Source organism: Trachymyrmex cornetzi, unplaced genomic scaffold (assembly GCF_001594075.2).
Source record: "Trachymyrmex cornetzi isolate Tcor2-1 unplaced genomic scaffold, Tcor1.1 scaffold797, whole genome shotgun sequence".
Taxonomy (NCBI): Eukaryota; Metazoa; Arthropoda; class Insecta; order Hymenoptera; family Formicidae; genus Trachymyrmex; species Trachymyrmex cornetzi.
In genome coordinates, this window is record NW_017300132.1 from 719,499 (window position 1) to 735,358 (window position 15,860).

The 15,860-nt window shown below is 33.6% G+C and overlaps 2 protein-coding genes across 2 annotated transcripts in view; one reads left to right on the forward strand and one right to left on the reverse strand.

The window, feature by feature from the left end:
- cn (Kynurenine 3-monooxygenase cn) overlaps window positions 1-10,728 on the forward strand; it is a 31,009-nt gene extending 20,281 nt beyond the window's left edge. Inside the window, exon 11 of the mRNA XM_018518877.1 lies at window positions 10,581-10,728. Within this exon, the coding sequence (XP_018374379.1) occupies window positions 10,581-10,619 (39 nt within the window). The 3' untranslated portion in view covers window positions 10,620-10,728. The remainder of the gene's footprint in view (window positions 1-10,580) is intronic.
- Window positions 3,384-15,860, reverse strand: part of Gdap2 (ganglioside induced differentiation associated protein 2) — a 28,165-nt gene continuing 15,688 nt past the window's right edge. Inside the window, exons 5-12 of the mRNA XM_018518875.1 lie at window positions 15,636-15,745; window positions 15,315-15,551; window positions 15,063-15,228; window positions 8,854-9,007; window positions 4,914-5,053; window positions 4,388-4,442; window positions 3,880-4,023; window positions 3,384-3,805 (exon numbers count right to left, since the gene is read on the reverse strand). Coding sequence (XP_018374377.1) covers window positions 3,743-3,805; window positions 3,880-4,023; window positions 4,388-4,442; window positions 4,914-5,053; window positions 8,854-9,007; window positions 15,063-15,228; window positions 15,315-15,551; window positions 15,636-15,745 — 1,069 coding nt within the window. The 3' untranslated portion in view covers window positions 3,384-3,742. The remainder of the gene's footprint in view (window positions 3,806-3,879; window positions 4,024-4,387; window positions 4,443-4,913; window positions 5,054-8,853; window positions 9,008-15,062; window positions 15,229-15,314; window positions 15,552-15,635; window positions 15,746-15,860) is intronic.

A 15,860-nucleotide genomic window follows, 5' to 3' on the forward strand; every position in this document is an offset into this window, starting at 1 on the left:
TTAACGAACGGTGATTTGTTTATGATATCTTGTAACATTTTACTTAAGACGGTCTTGAAATAAGAACCGACTATGAATACCGGCTTATAAATTAACTTAGGCTGGTATTCATAATCTGTTCTTATTTTAAGATTTTCTTAAGTAACATCTTAAGAAGCTAAGACGGCTCTGTAATTGATTCGTAACATCTTAAAGCTATACTTAAGATCTTAAATATAAGAATAGATTATGAATACCGGCCTTACTCAGCATGTGTTCCACTTAATATTTGCACGCTTGCGTGCATTTCTTGTTTAACATTTGATGATAACAAGAATGAATGATGTTTACGAGCATTGCGAACTTTAAGTGGAATGCACCTTCAGAGTAAAGTTTTAAAATGTAGCCCAGAAAATCATTTTTTCTCATAAAAGAGAACATTTTAGCTCATGGTGCTAAGACGAGATCGTACTCTCACTTCACGTACATACATTCACATGTATTTCAATGTAGCAATATTATCAGGTGATTGACTAATTTTACTTAAGGTCCTAGTCTAGCTATATACTTTTTCTATTAAATTAATCAAAATCGACACGCCGATTCATGTTATCATTTCAATGGAAATACATATAATAATTACATATTATTAGTGAGTCACTAAATTTTCTAATTATACACTGTATATGCATTTATTTCACAGAACGGCCATAGCAAAAGATACTAAAAAGAAAATACACAATTAGTCTTCTGCTTGGTATAATTTGGGAAGACTTAAAGCTTAAAGATTGAGTGCACTAAGAATGAAACGAACATCGCGATATATATAATAATAGGTTTGTTTTTTATCGATGAACTGATACATACTAATGCAATAAATTGAAGTGAAATAAATATAGTTTGTTTTACTTCAACTTATTGCATCGTGTGCATCAATTCAGAAAGTTCTTTGATAAAGCACAAGCCTATAATTTTCGTTCAAAATATATTTTTTTCTCTACGCAGCTAAAAAGACTAGATTAGGACCTTAAAAGGTTATGTGTGTATATGAGACTCTCTCCAATCGTCGAACAAGTATTTGTTAACACAATCATAGACTCAATTGTCAATTATTTAACATAAACAATATTAAGTTAATATGTATCTCAATATAATATATTTTAAGGTCAAAACTTTAACCATATCCATCGTTCTCGAATCTCATTATCGTATACAAGCTTGCCAAAGATAACAGTACGTCATACATAAACAATTAGCGATTATTTGTATTATAAATTCATCGTTATTATTCAATAATTTTGAAATTTGTTAAAACATTTGTCGCACTACACAGGAATTACCGAGTCTTTTTCAGTTAAAATTTTGGGACAATAAAATGATAACAACTAGTATAAAATATAGAGATAACAATACGCGCGTGCATACATGCGTAATCTCTTTGGATGTTACATCTTGTAATTTTAAACTACATATTAAACTCGATTGTCAGGGACGGACAGTGAGGTCATTAAATGTAAATAAAAATGAGAAATAGCCTATTTGATACTATTGGCCCCTCCGAATAGTACGAGGTTAATTTTTTCCGACTATTCGCAGCGCGAATAGCATTAGAAGTCTTTGCAAAACAGAGACATATGTAAATACAGCAACATGAAAAAATACTATCCCATCGCTGCGAATAAAACGACTGTATTTAGAAAATACAACGGTTATGCAATCAAGTGAGTGAATTTAAGAATAATGTATGATACAACTCTAATAATTATGGTATGATATAATAGCAGTATTATGAAAAAAGTTATTAAAACATTTAAATGAAAAATATTGTAAGAATAGTTACAAGTACTTGATACGTTTATCATAAAGAGTCACATTATGTATCAAAAGTATAAAAATTATTATAAATAAATAATTTTGTTTACAGAGAAATCTAAAGAACATTTAGCTCGGTACAAGATAGCAAATTTAAATGATACAATTAATGTACTTATATGATACAATATTCACACAGTATATAGATTTTTTTTGATAAATTTCCGGAAAATTGTAAGGATTTCACCATTTTATGCGTTGTAAAATGCATGTTAAAATGTATAAACTGATCATAGTTCACTCATTGTGCAATTAATGCGTTTTCCAAATACAGCCGTACTATGATTACGAGTGCGTAGCACCTTTTATAACTCCATAATTGTTTATATCTCAACGCGTATAAACACTTATGCACTCGATCACACGGACGATTGTATCTTCGGCGGAGGTAGCGTGGTCAATTAACCCATTGCCTTCTCAACTCATCCGCGATTAATTAAGAGCACACGTAACTTTTTTTCTCTCTCTTTATGCCAAAAAACTAATTGACAAATGATTAAACAAGAGTGGAGGGAATGACGCTATACTTATGCCACAAAATATTCGCGATTCGGCGGGCGTGAGAAATGGGCTAATCGACGCGATTAACAGGTTTTAACTTCTTTAATTTATCTCTTTAATCGCTAAAAATGCTTAACAACGGGGATAACGATTTTTTGCCTCTCGAAATACATCGCGAGCAAGCTCTTAAATTTATTGCTTCTTCTATTCTAGAACTGTCCCGTACATACAACTTCGGCGCTCAACGATAACGATTCTGCGAGCATTGCTCTGTATTTCGAGTTGAAGTCTTCGCAAGAGAGAAGACAAATAAAGTTTTAAAATTAATCAAATCTGCTGAGCGCCGAAGACATGACATCACAGTAAAACATCCAACCGCTCTTTGTTTGTAGCCGATGATTTATTATTAGTATATCGAAAATACCGCGGCTATGCAGCGGCGGCGACGGCGGCAGCGCAGCGCAATCTCTTTATCAACGATGTGAATAAAATATTGACAATGTACAATAATCAAATAGACGCTCTTCGCTGTATAACGATTGATTTATGAAAATAACAGAAAGCGATCGACGGTCTGTATTAAGACGACGTTTAATCTAGTGCGTCGTCAAATGCTTCTCTTTATCCCTTCTACCTCCTTCACAGGCAGTATTAAAGCTAAGAATCTGCCACGAATAGCGTAGTACGAGGGCGAAAGATTAATATTTTAGCTTTTCGGATTTCGTTTTTGCGAGCAACGACGACGATGAAAATACTGATTATTGATATTTTGGCAGCCGATGTTCGCTCTAAGCGAATAGTAATTTATTAGCTCTATTATTGGATAAGGAGAATACACTTTGTTTAGCAATGCACCTCCAGCTGTGTACACGGTCGATCCAGCTTTCTCTAAATTACCTATCTTAATGTGGATTGTCCAGTACCAAGTTTTATCTTCGTACTTTCGGGGACGTAAAAACCCGTATGCGTTAGCGAGCATACGAGTAAAAGAACCAATCAACGTCAAAAGCAGGCGGGCAGTGGTTTCTTGATTTTTTTTTTATTAATATTCGTATTAATATTTCACGCGGCCGATCGTCCTTTCGTCCTTTTTCCTGCTAAGCGGTCCATCACGAGGCACTTGGACAAATCGACTTCGAATTATTGCGGAGCCGGGCTACTTTTTCGAAGAGATACGGATTATCGTATCTAGTCAATGTCATACTTCATCATTGTCGAAAACCGGCGAGATACACCAGCAGTCACAAATCTCCAGTCCAAATCCAGTTCTCACGCTTAAGTGGCATACGGGTGTTACTGCAAAAATACGAATAGTCTACCGCATGAATGCACAGAACACTCGATTTAGCCTCGATCTTGATACTTCGCTGCTTAGATTTTCACCCGCGAATTACGTAGACGTTGATGGCGACGACAAGACCTGATCCGGTTGATAATACCTCAGGCCATTTATCTATAAAGAAAAATAATTTCAAGTGAGAATAATTTTTTCTAAATTTCTTCCAATCGAATTTCCACTTGCCGTACCGTCATGTCGTATTCCGTGATGTACGCTGGGATCTCGAGTTGGTCAGGCGGCATAACTTCATAAAGATATTCTACTCCGGGTAAATTGTGAACTTTTTGCTTAATAGCTGGAGCCATGAAGGTAGTGAACCACCACGTCATCATCTATAACAAACGATCGATTACATTTATTTAGTGAAAATTGGAGTTTCCTTAATATAAAATTGTAATAGGAAGAGAAACAAGAATATAGCTTGCACAAAGGTGATAGTATCACTATCAAATTTTAGTTATCGTTAAAGTACTCTTTAATGGTTCAAAAAATTGTTAATTGCAAAATTTTTGCGTGGAAACGTATTTACTAACGAAGGCCAGGAAATTCGATATGATCGTTCCGAAGATGTTTCGTCATGCACACACGTGGGAAGTACAATAATAACGTTCATTAACGGGTGCGGTTTTGCGTCTTAAACAGCGTTTATCGAGCCCTCATTATGTCAGCAATTACGCGATGATACTATTAACTAACCTTGGTCCAGAAGGTAGGATGGATAATGTAGAAATGTTTTAGATTCTTCTTATACCTGTAAAAGGAATTCTGTTTTCAAGATCGCTATCAAATTTCTGCAAACAAGCGGAATCAAGTTGCATAAGTATAACTACTCGTTGCAATTTGCCGTTGCATAACTGAAACCGGTAATTTAGCAATACTTTAGTTTCAGTTTTTTCTTAACAAAGTAAAAAAATAAAACTCTTATTTTCGTTCTACATTGACATACAATACTGTCCAAATATTTTTTCTGCCTCACGTAATAAACGTTTAAAAAAAAACATTTAAAAAATCATATTTTCTGTTCTGTTAATTTTTTTAATTGATTAAATATTGGAAAAATTTAGATTTTCCAATAAATAATCAAAAAGCTGTCATCAAATTTCCAATGTCGCTCAAATATTTTATTTTATCCTATACGTTGTACGTACCGTAAAGACGTGATTCTACATTAAAATGCGATCAATAAGTTCGATGCGTTCGATATCTCAAGCGTACAACTTACTTGTAGGGAAGCACATTGTAGACTTCGCGCAGCCAGTGTAAACTGGGGTAATTGCTGCTGGCCGTAAGGGTGTGGAAATACGCGATAACGTAGTCTCCCTTCACGATAGGATCCAGCAATTGTATCAGGTACAGCAAGGCCTAAAATTACAAAAAGCACGAAGATAAAAAAAACATGTGTATTTCGCTAAATTCTCGCTAGTGTCATAAAAAGAATAAATCGCAGCAATGCGCCCTTTAAAATAGCTTAAAATGTATGTTGGAAATTTATATTGCGTAAAAAAAAATGCGTTGTCAAAGAAAAGTAGGGTAACAGGGGTAAATATGTCCTAAAATAAACTCTGCGTAAATATTCTCGGGATCGATGAGACGTCAGCGAGATATACAGAATATGTTTCGCAAGGCTTTCCTACGTCGTGGAATATGTGATGTATCCCCTAGGTTCTATTGAAAGAATCAACGCTATTATGATTTCATCGTTTCACCTTGATGAGTAATCTAAAAATTCGATAAATGTCGGAGAGTTTCGGATGATCAATGAACCCATAGCATATATTTTGCGTAAGCGCGACAAGAATTTAATAATAGAAATTTAGGCTCTGATATCACAGAATTTTTTTTGAACTGTATTTCGCAATTAGGTAAACAAAAAGATTATATAAATCCCAAGATTATATAAATTCATAGAAATCTGTTTAGTGCGGAAATCAATGTCTTAAATGATCTGTAACAGAAGGATCGATTTCAAGGATATTGAGACAAAAAACTGTCGGTCGTCGTTCAATATATGACATACAAGTGTATTTACAAAATTGTTATGTACATACCTAGCAAACATAGATATAACTGCCATATAACATATATATGGTTTACTCTACTCTCTAAATTGTTTGGAGTGGAATCTGACTCTAAAGAGTAAAAATTGAGTGTTCTGATAAAGAGTGACTCAATTTTCAATCTTTAAGAGTGAGATTTTACTCTTCAGAGTGAGATTCTAAAAATTTTAGACAGAGTATGTTATGTAGCATTTATTTTCGATGTTTGTTAACTAACGACTCTTATATTGCCTATTAACAACAATTTTAATATTGCTATATATTATTTTATCAATTCTTGCTGTTTTATTAACATAAAATTAATGATAATACTGGTTGTAAGGATATAATGCAAACTTCGCAGTTATTTCACAAACATATTCTTATACGAATCAACTATGCGTGTCTGATTACAATCAAATAATATCATCACGCAATGTGTACGGCGATCGTTATTATTTCAATGTAAGACAGTGAAGAGGTTGAAATTTTTTCGCCTTTAGAACTTCCGTTTTAGCAAGAGCTCTAAAGCGAAAAATTCGATGGAAGGTAAATCAGTGGTGCAATCAACAATAAGTTCGTGCCAAGTTGAAATGACGTCGATGTTATTCCATAAATTGCGAAACGTGTCGCTATGTATTGTGAACCTGGAGACATTATCTCAGGTCGCTGTGTAACTAGAGTCCTAACTGAGCGTAAATGTTTCATCTCGAAAGCGGGTCAGTGGATACAAAGACGCAGAGGGAGGTATCGCACAGATGTTTAAATTAACAAACTTAATGGGGAATCAGTATTAATAGCGACTGATATTACGCACATCGCATCTCTCGTCTTAGAACACGCACCTCACGCGAACGTTCCGTTTACATGACGTTGTTTCAACAGCCGCTGCATAGCAAGTGTATATTTTTAGCTGTACCGACGAATCTCTATATGACGTTGTTGATATTCTTATCTCGATTAAAGTCAAAGTAACGAGGCATTCTAGATCGCCGGTAGCGAATCGCAATCAGCAAAAAAAATTGGAGCAAGTGGAGCTGAAAGCTTTTCTTCCTTGCATAAAAGTGGAACGCGCTACTAAATAATTAGCGACATACAAGTCACGATGATATGTTGACTTAAGAAATGAGGATATGTTGATTTAAGAAATGAGTGTCAAAGCATTCGTGATGTCTTAGTATACATATGTAAGAATGACTTACGAAATTGCACGTTTCCTTTTTACATACGGAAACATATACCGAGCTTTCCCGTTCGATTAAAAGCTATTTGAAAGCTACGATTTTAAAAAATGCAAGTTCTATTTAACACAGCCCTCTTTCTGAATTTCAAAATATTTTTTTACAGATTAACTTGCTACGTGAAAATATATGAGCGTTTGTTCATTTCATATTTTATTTAATTTGAACTAAGACATTTCCGTTGCTATCGATAATATTGGAAAATATGTAAGGAAGAAATTATTGTATGGAAGGTCACGATTATTATGTGTGACGAAAGCTGACATATCACAAGCTATTCCATTTTTTTCGTCGACTATAACGCGAAACTCGCACAAATCCGAAGCGAAAATTTTTTTAATGATTGTAATTTGTACGATTAATAGATACTATGAGATTTAAATTGTAAATTAAGAAACTTTAAACTTTCTTGTATCAATCGCCGTGAAGCGGAAGTTCAATTGCACTCTGTACTTCAAACAGGATGCTTTAGAACTCGGGTGTAGTTTTCGTAGCTGCACAGTTGAGAGTTAAATATTTACGAAAAAAGAAAAATAAAGAAAGTTTTGATGATCGATCGATTTCTGTCTTCTAATCGCCGACCATCCACGTGCTGATATTCGCAAATCATTGTCGACGTATAAATAGGTTAATGGGATGAGAAAGTTTCATTGAGGATGGGGGTGCATGTCGCGACGACGACGTTGCAGTCCGTTCTCGCCCTCCCCATAGGAGAACTCGTTCCGCGGTCGGTCTATTTCTGGACGTGTAAATATCGATTCGCCACCCGCCGCTATATCTCACTGCGTTCCGGCTATGAGCGGAGTAAGGATGAGTCCGACAGGGAAAGGAAATGACACAACGGGACACAACTGGCGCAACAAGATATGTGCCAAATGATCAAGGCTTGGACGGGACGCAATCGAGCGGTATGAGCGAGTCTGTGATTCTATGCACGGACTCGATAGAGCCGGCACGTATCTAGAATATCTGGAAATGAGGAAAAGAAAAGTGGGACAATTTTTTAACTCTGCCTGTAGTTGAAAGAGACATTTTTCCTATAATGATTTTGGAACGTTTCCAATATCTGATAAGAAAATTTGTACTTTGCGAACTAGCGATACAAATTCTCGTATTAACTGTCGAGTATTTTCGAGAGTTATTAAAAAAAGTATTCCGATCCTTTCGAGAATTACATCGATAAAATTAACGTGAATACGTGATTTATTAGAAAATTGTATTTATCAGAAAAGTAAGTAGTCGTGAAATTATATCTCTTTAACTTATAAAGAAATACTTCATAATGTTTAATTAAAACGTGTCAAGATGGTACGATAATCGATGATAATACATAGTTTCAGTATAATATATTTCAATTTTTATGAAGCCGATACATGCATCGATAAAATTAACATAAATACGTTATATTTTTTATAGAAATTTATTGAAAAAATTTATAAGAAAAGTCAATAGTCGAAATTATATCATTTATAAGCAAAGATTCAATAATGTTAGACTAAACATGTTCGTGTACAATAATGTCGCTTAAATGTACACACATATAGCAAGGACATAAAAATCAAAGACTTCGATAGAATACTCTGTAAAACACTTTCTATTATACATTCCAAATCGATTAAATTATAAAGGGCAACCAAGAGAGAATGACTATAGAAATGTGATATATAGTGTTACAATTCAATTACTTGAAAACTATTTTGTAGTAAGATAACTGCGATATAATTTTTATTTTACTTAAAGAAGATTATACACCTTCAACAACACCATTTTGTCGAAATTCTACCGGTAATATAACAGCGTTTCTACTGTAACGTTGCTGTGAAGCAGATTTTTTTGTGTAATCCGTAGCAACATTGATTTTCAGGGCACATGCAAAGGTCTTTACCTTATCTAGATTGATTTTGCTGGCCGGGAACCATTTGCCGACGAAAACCACCACCGGTCGGCCTTGTCGGTCCACACCGCTCTGGTACAAACAACCAATCCCCGAAACCTCAGTCAGATCCTCCGTCTTTGCCCTCCTAAGAAGTCTTTCGTACCTACAAAAGAGCGATTTCATTTGCCTTATAATATATTCGCAAGCTTTTTTTATATCGTACTCTAAAACTTTTAAGCCCATTCTACAATTGCGTAAGCGTAGTTGTGAATGGTGTAGTTGTAAGAATCAATCAATCACAGTCGAATATGAAAAAAATATTCGACTGTGATTAGTCAATTCTTACAACCACTTTCAACTACGCTTAAGCAATAAAATGGGCTTTAGAGTAAATTTCACTCTGAAAAATGATCTCTCACTCTCAAGCCAATATTCATAGTGCATTAGTATAGTTAAAACAATCTTATTAAGATGTCATGAACTAATTAGAGAGTCGTATTAGCATTAAGTCACATTAAGGCATTAATTAAAACGGTCTTAAAGTACCATAAGAACCAACTATAAATAATAGCTTTAAAGGCCGGAAATTGAACCATTTTTTTTCAAGCTCAATTTTCGCTGTTTAGAGTGAAATGTCGCCCCAAAAGATTCAAAAAGTATATTATTATAGTACATGGTAATATTTTACGCTTTATCATATACTCGGTATACGAGTTTTTCTTTTAGTGTGTATTAAGAATTGTAGTGGATAAGTATAATAGCTTAGTTTGTCTTATCGTGCATTTAACGTAACCCTGAAAAAACAAAACGAGTCCGTAAAATATTACCACAAAATATTACGTGTCCGTAAAATATATTAGTAATATTTTACGGACATGTTTTGTTTCTTCAGGGTTACGTTAAATGCACGAACTAGGCTATTATACTTATCCACTACAATGATCTTAACATCTCCATTAATGAGTTTTCAAATTTATGCATGTGCGCGTGAAAAATTTTAAAAATAATTAATACCTGAGACCTTCAATAAATACAGAAACGTAATACATTTCTTACGATTTGCCGAATTATTAATCTCATATCATTTTTAAGCAACTATTAAAAGGAACATTATAGAATTTTTCATTGGCAGAACTGGTGCGCACTCAGTGCACTATAAAGCTGTTATATACAAATCAACCTAAAGATGTATGTTAATAAAAATATAGAAATGAATTAAACCGCAAAATTCTCAATAGATTTTGTTGTATTATTTGATAAAGTATACATTCGGCATTTATCAATTGAAATATCTCACATCTACATTCAGATTAGATTAGTATGCAAAGATTTTAATGAGCACTGATAGAGTGCGCAGTTCCGTCAATGAAAAGCACTATTAATTTAAATAAAATTAAATCATCAATTTTGAGATGTTAATTCGCGATGAGTTTAAAGGAAGACGCGATGTGATACAAAACGTGTCCGAAAGCGTTCCTCGAATATTGCAGTACAACTTGTCATCATGTAATTTTAATTATATCACAGAAGATTGCACTGTGCTTTTGCATAAGTAAATGGCAAACAGTGATACATAAAAATATATTTTCGTAAAATTTCACGGGGAATGAAATTTTATTTTAAGTATAACGCAACTTGTCGGTCAATTTTTAAGCTCTTTCTTCCAAAATTCCTGAACCCAAGTGAAGTAAATCAGTGTAATAAAACCGTATTATGCACGAATTCTTCGATTCTAGGTCGATCATTACCAGCTACGATACATTTTTCAACAGTAACCGGTATGGAAAACGTACTGGACGAACGCCAATAAAGAACAGGGATCAATAGCGAGCCAATAACGAGACCGAGATTCATAGGAATCGCACTCGACACGAGGTTCGATGACGCGCGAGAAAACGACAAGTATTACTCTCAATACACACCGGTCCTCATCCTCGATGACATCCACCATGTCAATCATGACCATACTGATGTCACGTACCCTTCGTGTGTGATTTCACCCTGCGCGATCTTTCCTTTGTAAAAAAAAAGAAGAAAAAAAAGAAAATCAATCAAGGCTCACTAACAGCCTTGTGTAAAACTCTTTTCCCGCGACATCCGTTAAAAAGGAGCGTCGCGGTACTACGATGGACTGAGAAACCACGCACAGTTCTCGTTCGATCAGTGCTGAGGAAGGCGACGGAAAGGGATGACAGCGGTACGACGAGTCGCGGCAAACTGAACGAACTGAACCGAACTGAACCGTCTTGTCTAGAGAAGGAGAGCCGCCTCTCAGCTGCGACGTCCGCGACGACCACGATGACTACGACGTCTACAAGATAATCCCGCACCTCGCCGGGAGTCCTGTCGAGGCATCGCACGGCGCCTGCCCGGCTCGCAGAATGCTGCGTGCTCGATACGCGCGAGGCGATCAGGCGGAGTAGGGGTCGCGAGCCCGCTGTTTAATTCGATCGCGATGTGTATTCCTTTAATTATGAGTAATATACCTTCCGCAATGACCTTGGATGACTGTCAACATTTGTCATTTTCTGTAATTTTTTGTATATCATTTTTGTAATGGAATGCTCCTTTCGAACGATTGCTCGCGATATTTGTATTCGCCAAATACGCTCGCGTGACATAAACAAAAAAATTGTGTATCATCTGCGTATCCGAAAGATAAATTGTTATTTTGAAAAAAGACAAAGATTTAAAAAAATGAATGTTAATAAATTTTTGTCATTGTTTATAGGGAATCATTCAATTTTTATTGTTATCCAGCACGGTCTGACAACTTATGGACGAGATTTGGCACAATTTAGAAGTAATAACAAATTGTATTTAAGAACACAGCTGCTTTAGTACAAATATATAGACTTTAATACTTTCTTTCATCCTTTCGTGATTGAAAAGTATTTTCGATCGAATTCGTGTTAGACGACTGTGAAGGCCAATCCAAAGAACTGATAACATTTCCATTTCGGTACACAACTATTACGATGTTCTAAATCGGTGTCGTATTACGTCTGACATCGATATATAGAGATCGGACGATAATAACTTTTACGGTAAAATTACTATAGTGACATTGAAACAATATCATATTTTAAGACAAGAAATACAATGAAATAATGAATTATAATAAATCTTATTCAAGGAGAGAAGAGGTGTAAGATTTTTTTTAATATTTAAAGATTAAATTGAAATTTATATTGAGAATATTTGTAAATCCTTATAAACACATTTTTTTTAAATAATAATTTTTTTTTCATGCTTTTGCATAACGAACTATTTCCATCATTAGAAGAAGCAGTCTTATGTTTTGCAAATATTCTAATAATAAAATTATTTTATAAAATTAAAGTATCAAAGTATTCTTCTTTTATATATAAATTGGAAAATTTTTACGTGTCTAAAAGAGACACACGCTGACGATATATATCGAATTAGCTAAAACTTTCGTGCGCAGTAGGAATATTTGGCGCATCCGAGATTATCTCGGATTGAAAAAACAAATACGTGCTTCACAGATTAACGGAACAAACAAAGTATTTCACGAAATTTCAGATAACTCGTGATTATAAGTGGAAGAATACTGCGCATAAGTGAAAGAACAAATTCCATCATAATTTGCATTAAAAATATATGAACAATAATATTAATTAGATAAAACTGATAATTATTTAAAAACAAAACAAGGTAATATATATGCATTGTTTTTCAAATTATTCTTTCTAAGGTAAAATTAGACAAATTACATAGACGTTGATATTGCACGCGATTACATCAAGTTGTTGCTTAAGACTGCAGTTTCATGACTTTGACCTCGATTAAACAGATCCAAGGTATCTTATCGAAAGTATGACAAAAGTATTTCCTAATATATTTAGATAGCTTTGTAAAATTTCTGATGGAGATACAATCGTATTTTAGAACGCAAAATGTATGATAATATGTGAATCAAATTTTTGTTGCACTTGAAAATAAATCGAATGTATTTAATAAAAGATTATTTGTTTCAACACTACGTGCAATATACTATTGACATTATATAACACACCGGTATAATTGATTATTATCTCATTAAAGCAAAAAATAGAGTGGTTTATACTTCAAAAAAGAAGCTCACTTAATGAATCATCTGGTGTAATCAATGGTTCGAGTCACACATGGGTTTGTCGTGTCACTGTAATAAACCCCACATATCACGATAAAATGACGTCGATGATAATCTTAGCCTCAAAATAAACATTTAATATGATAGGAAATGTCAGATCTGAAACGACTGATTTATTTCTATGACGCAAATGATATTTCAGCGCTGAAATTAATTAGGTACAGGTATTACAAAGCAAACTTTCGTATGTGCGTCATAGTCGCTAAAGTCGATAATTCGTAGATATAAACAATATTAAAGCAATAAGCTCGTAAAAGTTGTAATGACTTTGGCATTTGCGGAAAATATTACAGAAAATTAAATGCCCGAAATTATACATTGTTAGATATAAAATGATATAATCGAAAATCGATCGATGAAATTACACGTAAACATACATAAATAAAAAATGCCATATTCAAAGCGATTCTCCATGTCCAAGTTTATGTCTAATAATATTTCTTGTGAATTTATACAATTTCCAGTTCAAGTAAACCGCGCGTCAATTATTTTGTTAATCTTGAAACACAGTCCCAAACCGAAGCTGAAGCACAAATATCATAAATTAATATGACATGCTTTGAATTGGAAAGACGCCTGCACGGAATACAGGAGATCCGGATTTGAATCCCGGTTGAGGAATATTATATTTAATATTTTTCGCAATAAATTATTTACAGTTTTTGAGATGTTTATTAGCATCCAATTATTAACAGCCACTAAGAGCAAATACGCATCTTAAAAAGCTATTAATAGTTTGATGCTAATAAGCATCTTAAAAACTGCAAATAATTTATTAATTATTTATCACCAATAATATTAAACTGCTTGTCAACTTATTTAATCGAATATCATAGATATGATATCATTTCGTCAACTGTGATATATATAACATCGGATAATCAATAATTATTTGTAGTTTGTGCGTGAAAATACCACTGTTAACTAATAAAAATTAATAATAATACTAAGAATTTTGTGACATAGAATTACTTGTACCTGAGTATACAAAATTAGTATCAAATGAGAAACTTTAAGAGAAAATAAAAACTCCATAGAAAATAAAAACTTTACAGAAATTACACAAGAATATATGTTAAGCTATAACATTATTATTATTTAAAATAATTGCGTATTAATTAAGATAATTATTTAAAATAATTGCGTATATTAATTAAGATAATTAATTAATACAAGTTGCTCTGCAGAGTAAGTAATGAACTCTATAAAACGAGAGCAATAATCTCGAAGAAAGTTGTAATGAATTAGATATTTGTGAAAAATATTACAAAAAATCAAATGCCCGAAGTTATACATTATTATAAAATGATATAATATAAATTGAATTACGACTGACTGATGTCCTTTATATCCCTAAAAGTTTACTATTCATTCTCCATGCTCATAAACATACAATACATTTTTTATTTTTATGTCGATATAGAAGAAATTTCTTATCTTTTATTAGCCATATGGCAACATTTAACTTTTGTATCGATAAGAGATAAGTACAGTTTTTCTGTACGAATATATTTTTTGTTTTGCTGCGTGGATAAAGAAGAGAGAAACATGGCGCTGTCAACTCGTTAAAACTTTGTATTAACGAAAAAATCCAGTTTTGCAATAATTTTCCGCTAAATAATGGTCTGCTAACTTCAGATATATTGATAAATTAGTGTAAATGATGAATTATCAATGCAAATTTTCTTCCCCGAATTTTTAAAATAATCAACGTCTCTTTCTTCAATATTAATAATGTGTATTATTTCAATCTGACCATAAAAATAAACTCGTATTATTCTTCTGATTTAAATGTGCTGATTACTCATAGCTAACTGGCCATTAATTTATTGCAAATTAATTGCAATATTAAATAATTATTACAAAGTTAATCCCAAAGTTAGAAAGAAAACTTACAGAACCAAGTTTTGGCTTTTATAGATTTTTTTTAACTTTGAATTATTATTCTAGAGTCTTATTTACTTTGAAAATTAATCTTGTTTCTATAGAAAAATAATATACATGTTGTTTAAACAATCCTGGCGAAATTGTGTGTTAAAAAGTGTCTCACAAATTTTCGTACCTTTCTTTATGTTGCATTTGCTTGAGCATAATATCCGCTAGTGGATCGGCAGGTCTCTCTCCCAAAAGTCTCTGTCGGTCCAAATCACCTTGCATTTGCGCAAAAGCATGCTCGCCAATATTAACCGAAGTTTCTAATTGCGATGAAAGTTCTACTGTATCGTCGCCTGTAAAAGTGCGATGTATTTTTCAAAGTTATATCGTATTAAACCTTTGTATGTAGCTACAATGTTACATTAAAATATTTCTTTACCGTGTAAAGCGTGCTGAGGATTGTCAATAATTCTGATTTGTCTATCCGGAAGTAAAGGTTCTCCATCCATACCGCCAATATCATTCGGTAACTGCCAGCAAGCGTTGTCCTGCTCTGCCAAATTTCGGGGAAAATAAAGTGGCAGAAGAATTTCATATATTCCAAGATCGCACGGCTCTAATACAAATATAACACACGTTAACGAATCGTATTGCTCCAAGAATCTACGTACAGTTCCTAAAAGAGAAGAAACCATTTATTTAGCACGTACTGAGATATGCTTAAATTAACACAGAAGTTTGCTTGCGGTAGTGTACTTACTGAGAGCTATATGTGCTCCTGCATCCGGAGGATAATTTCTCCGTATTGAATTTATTACAGGTAGAGCAATGGTGCGCAATCCCATTTCCCTCGCCTTTTGTAGAACATTTCTACGACAAAGAAAATCATATTATAAGGTCAGAAGGCTTAATTCTTTTGCTACGAAGAACTATGTAGTGCTATCTACTCCTGTATACAAACGGCTATAGTAGAACGCGCACGAGA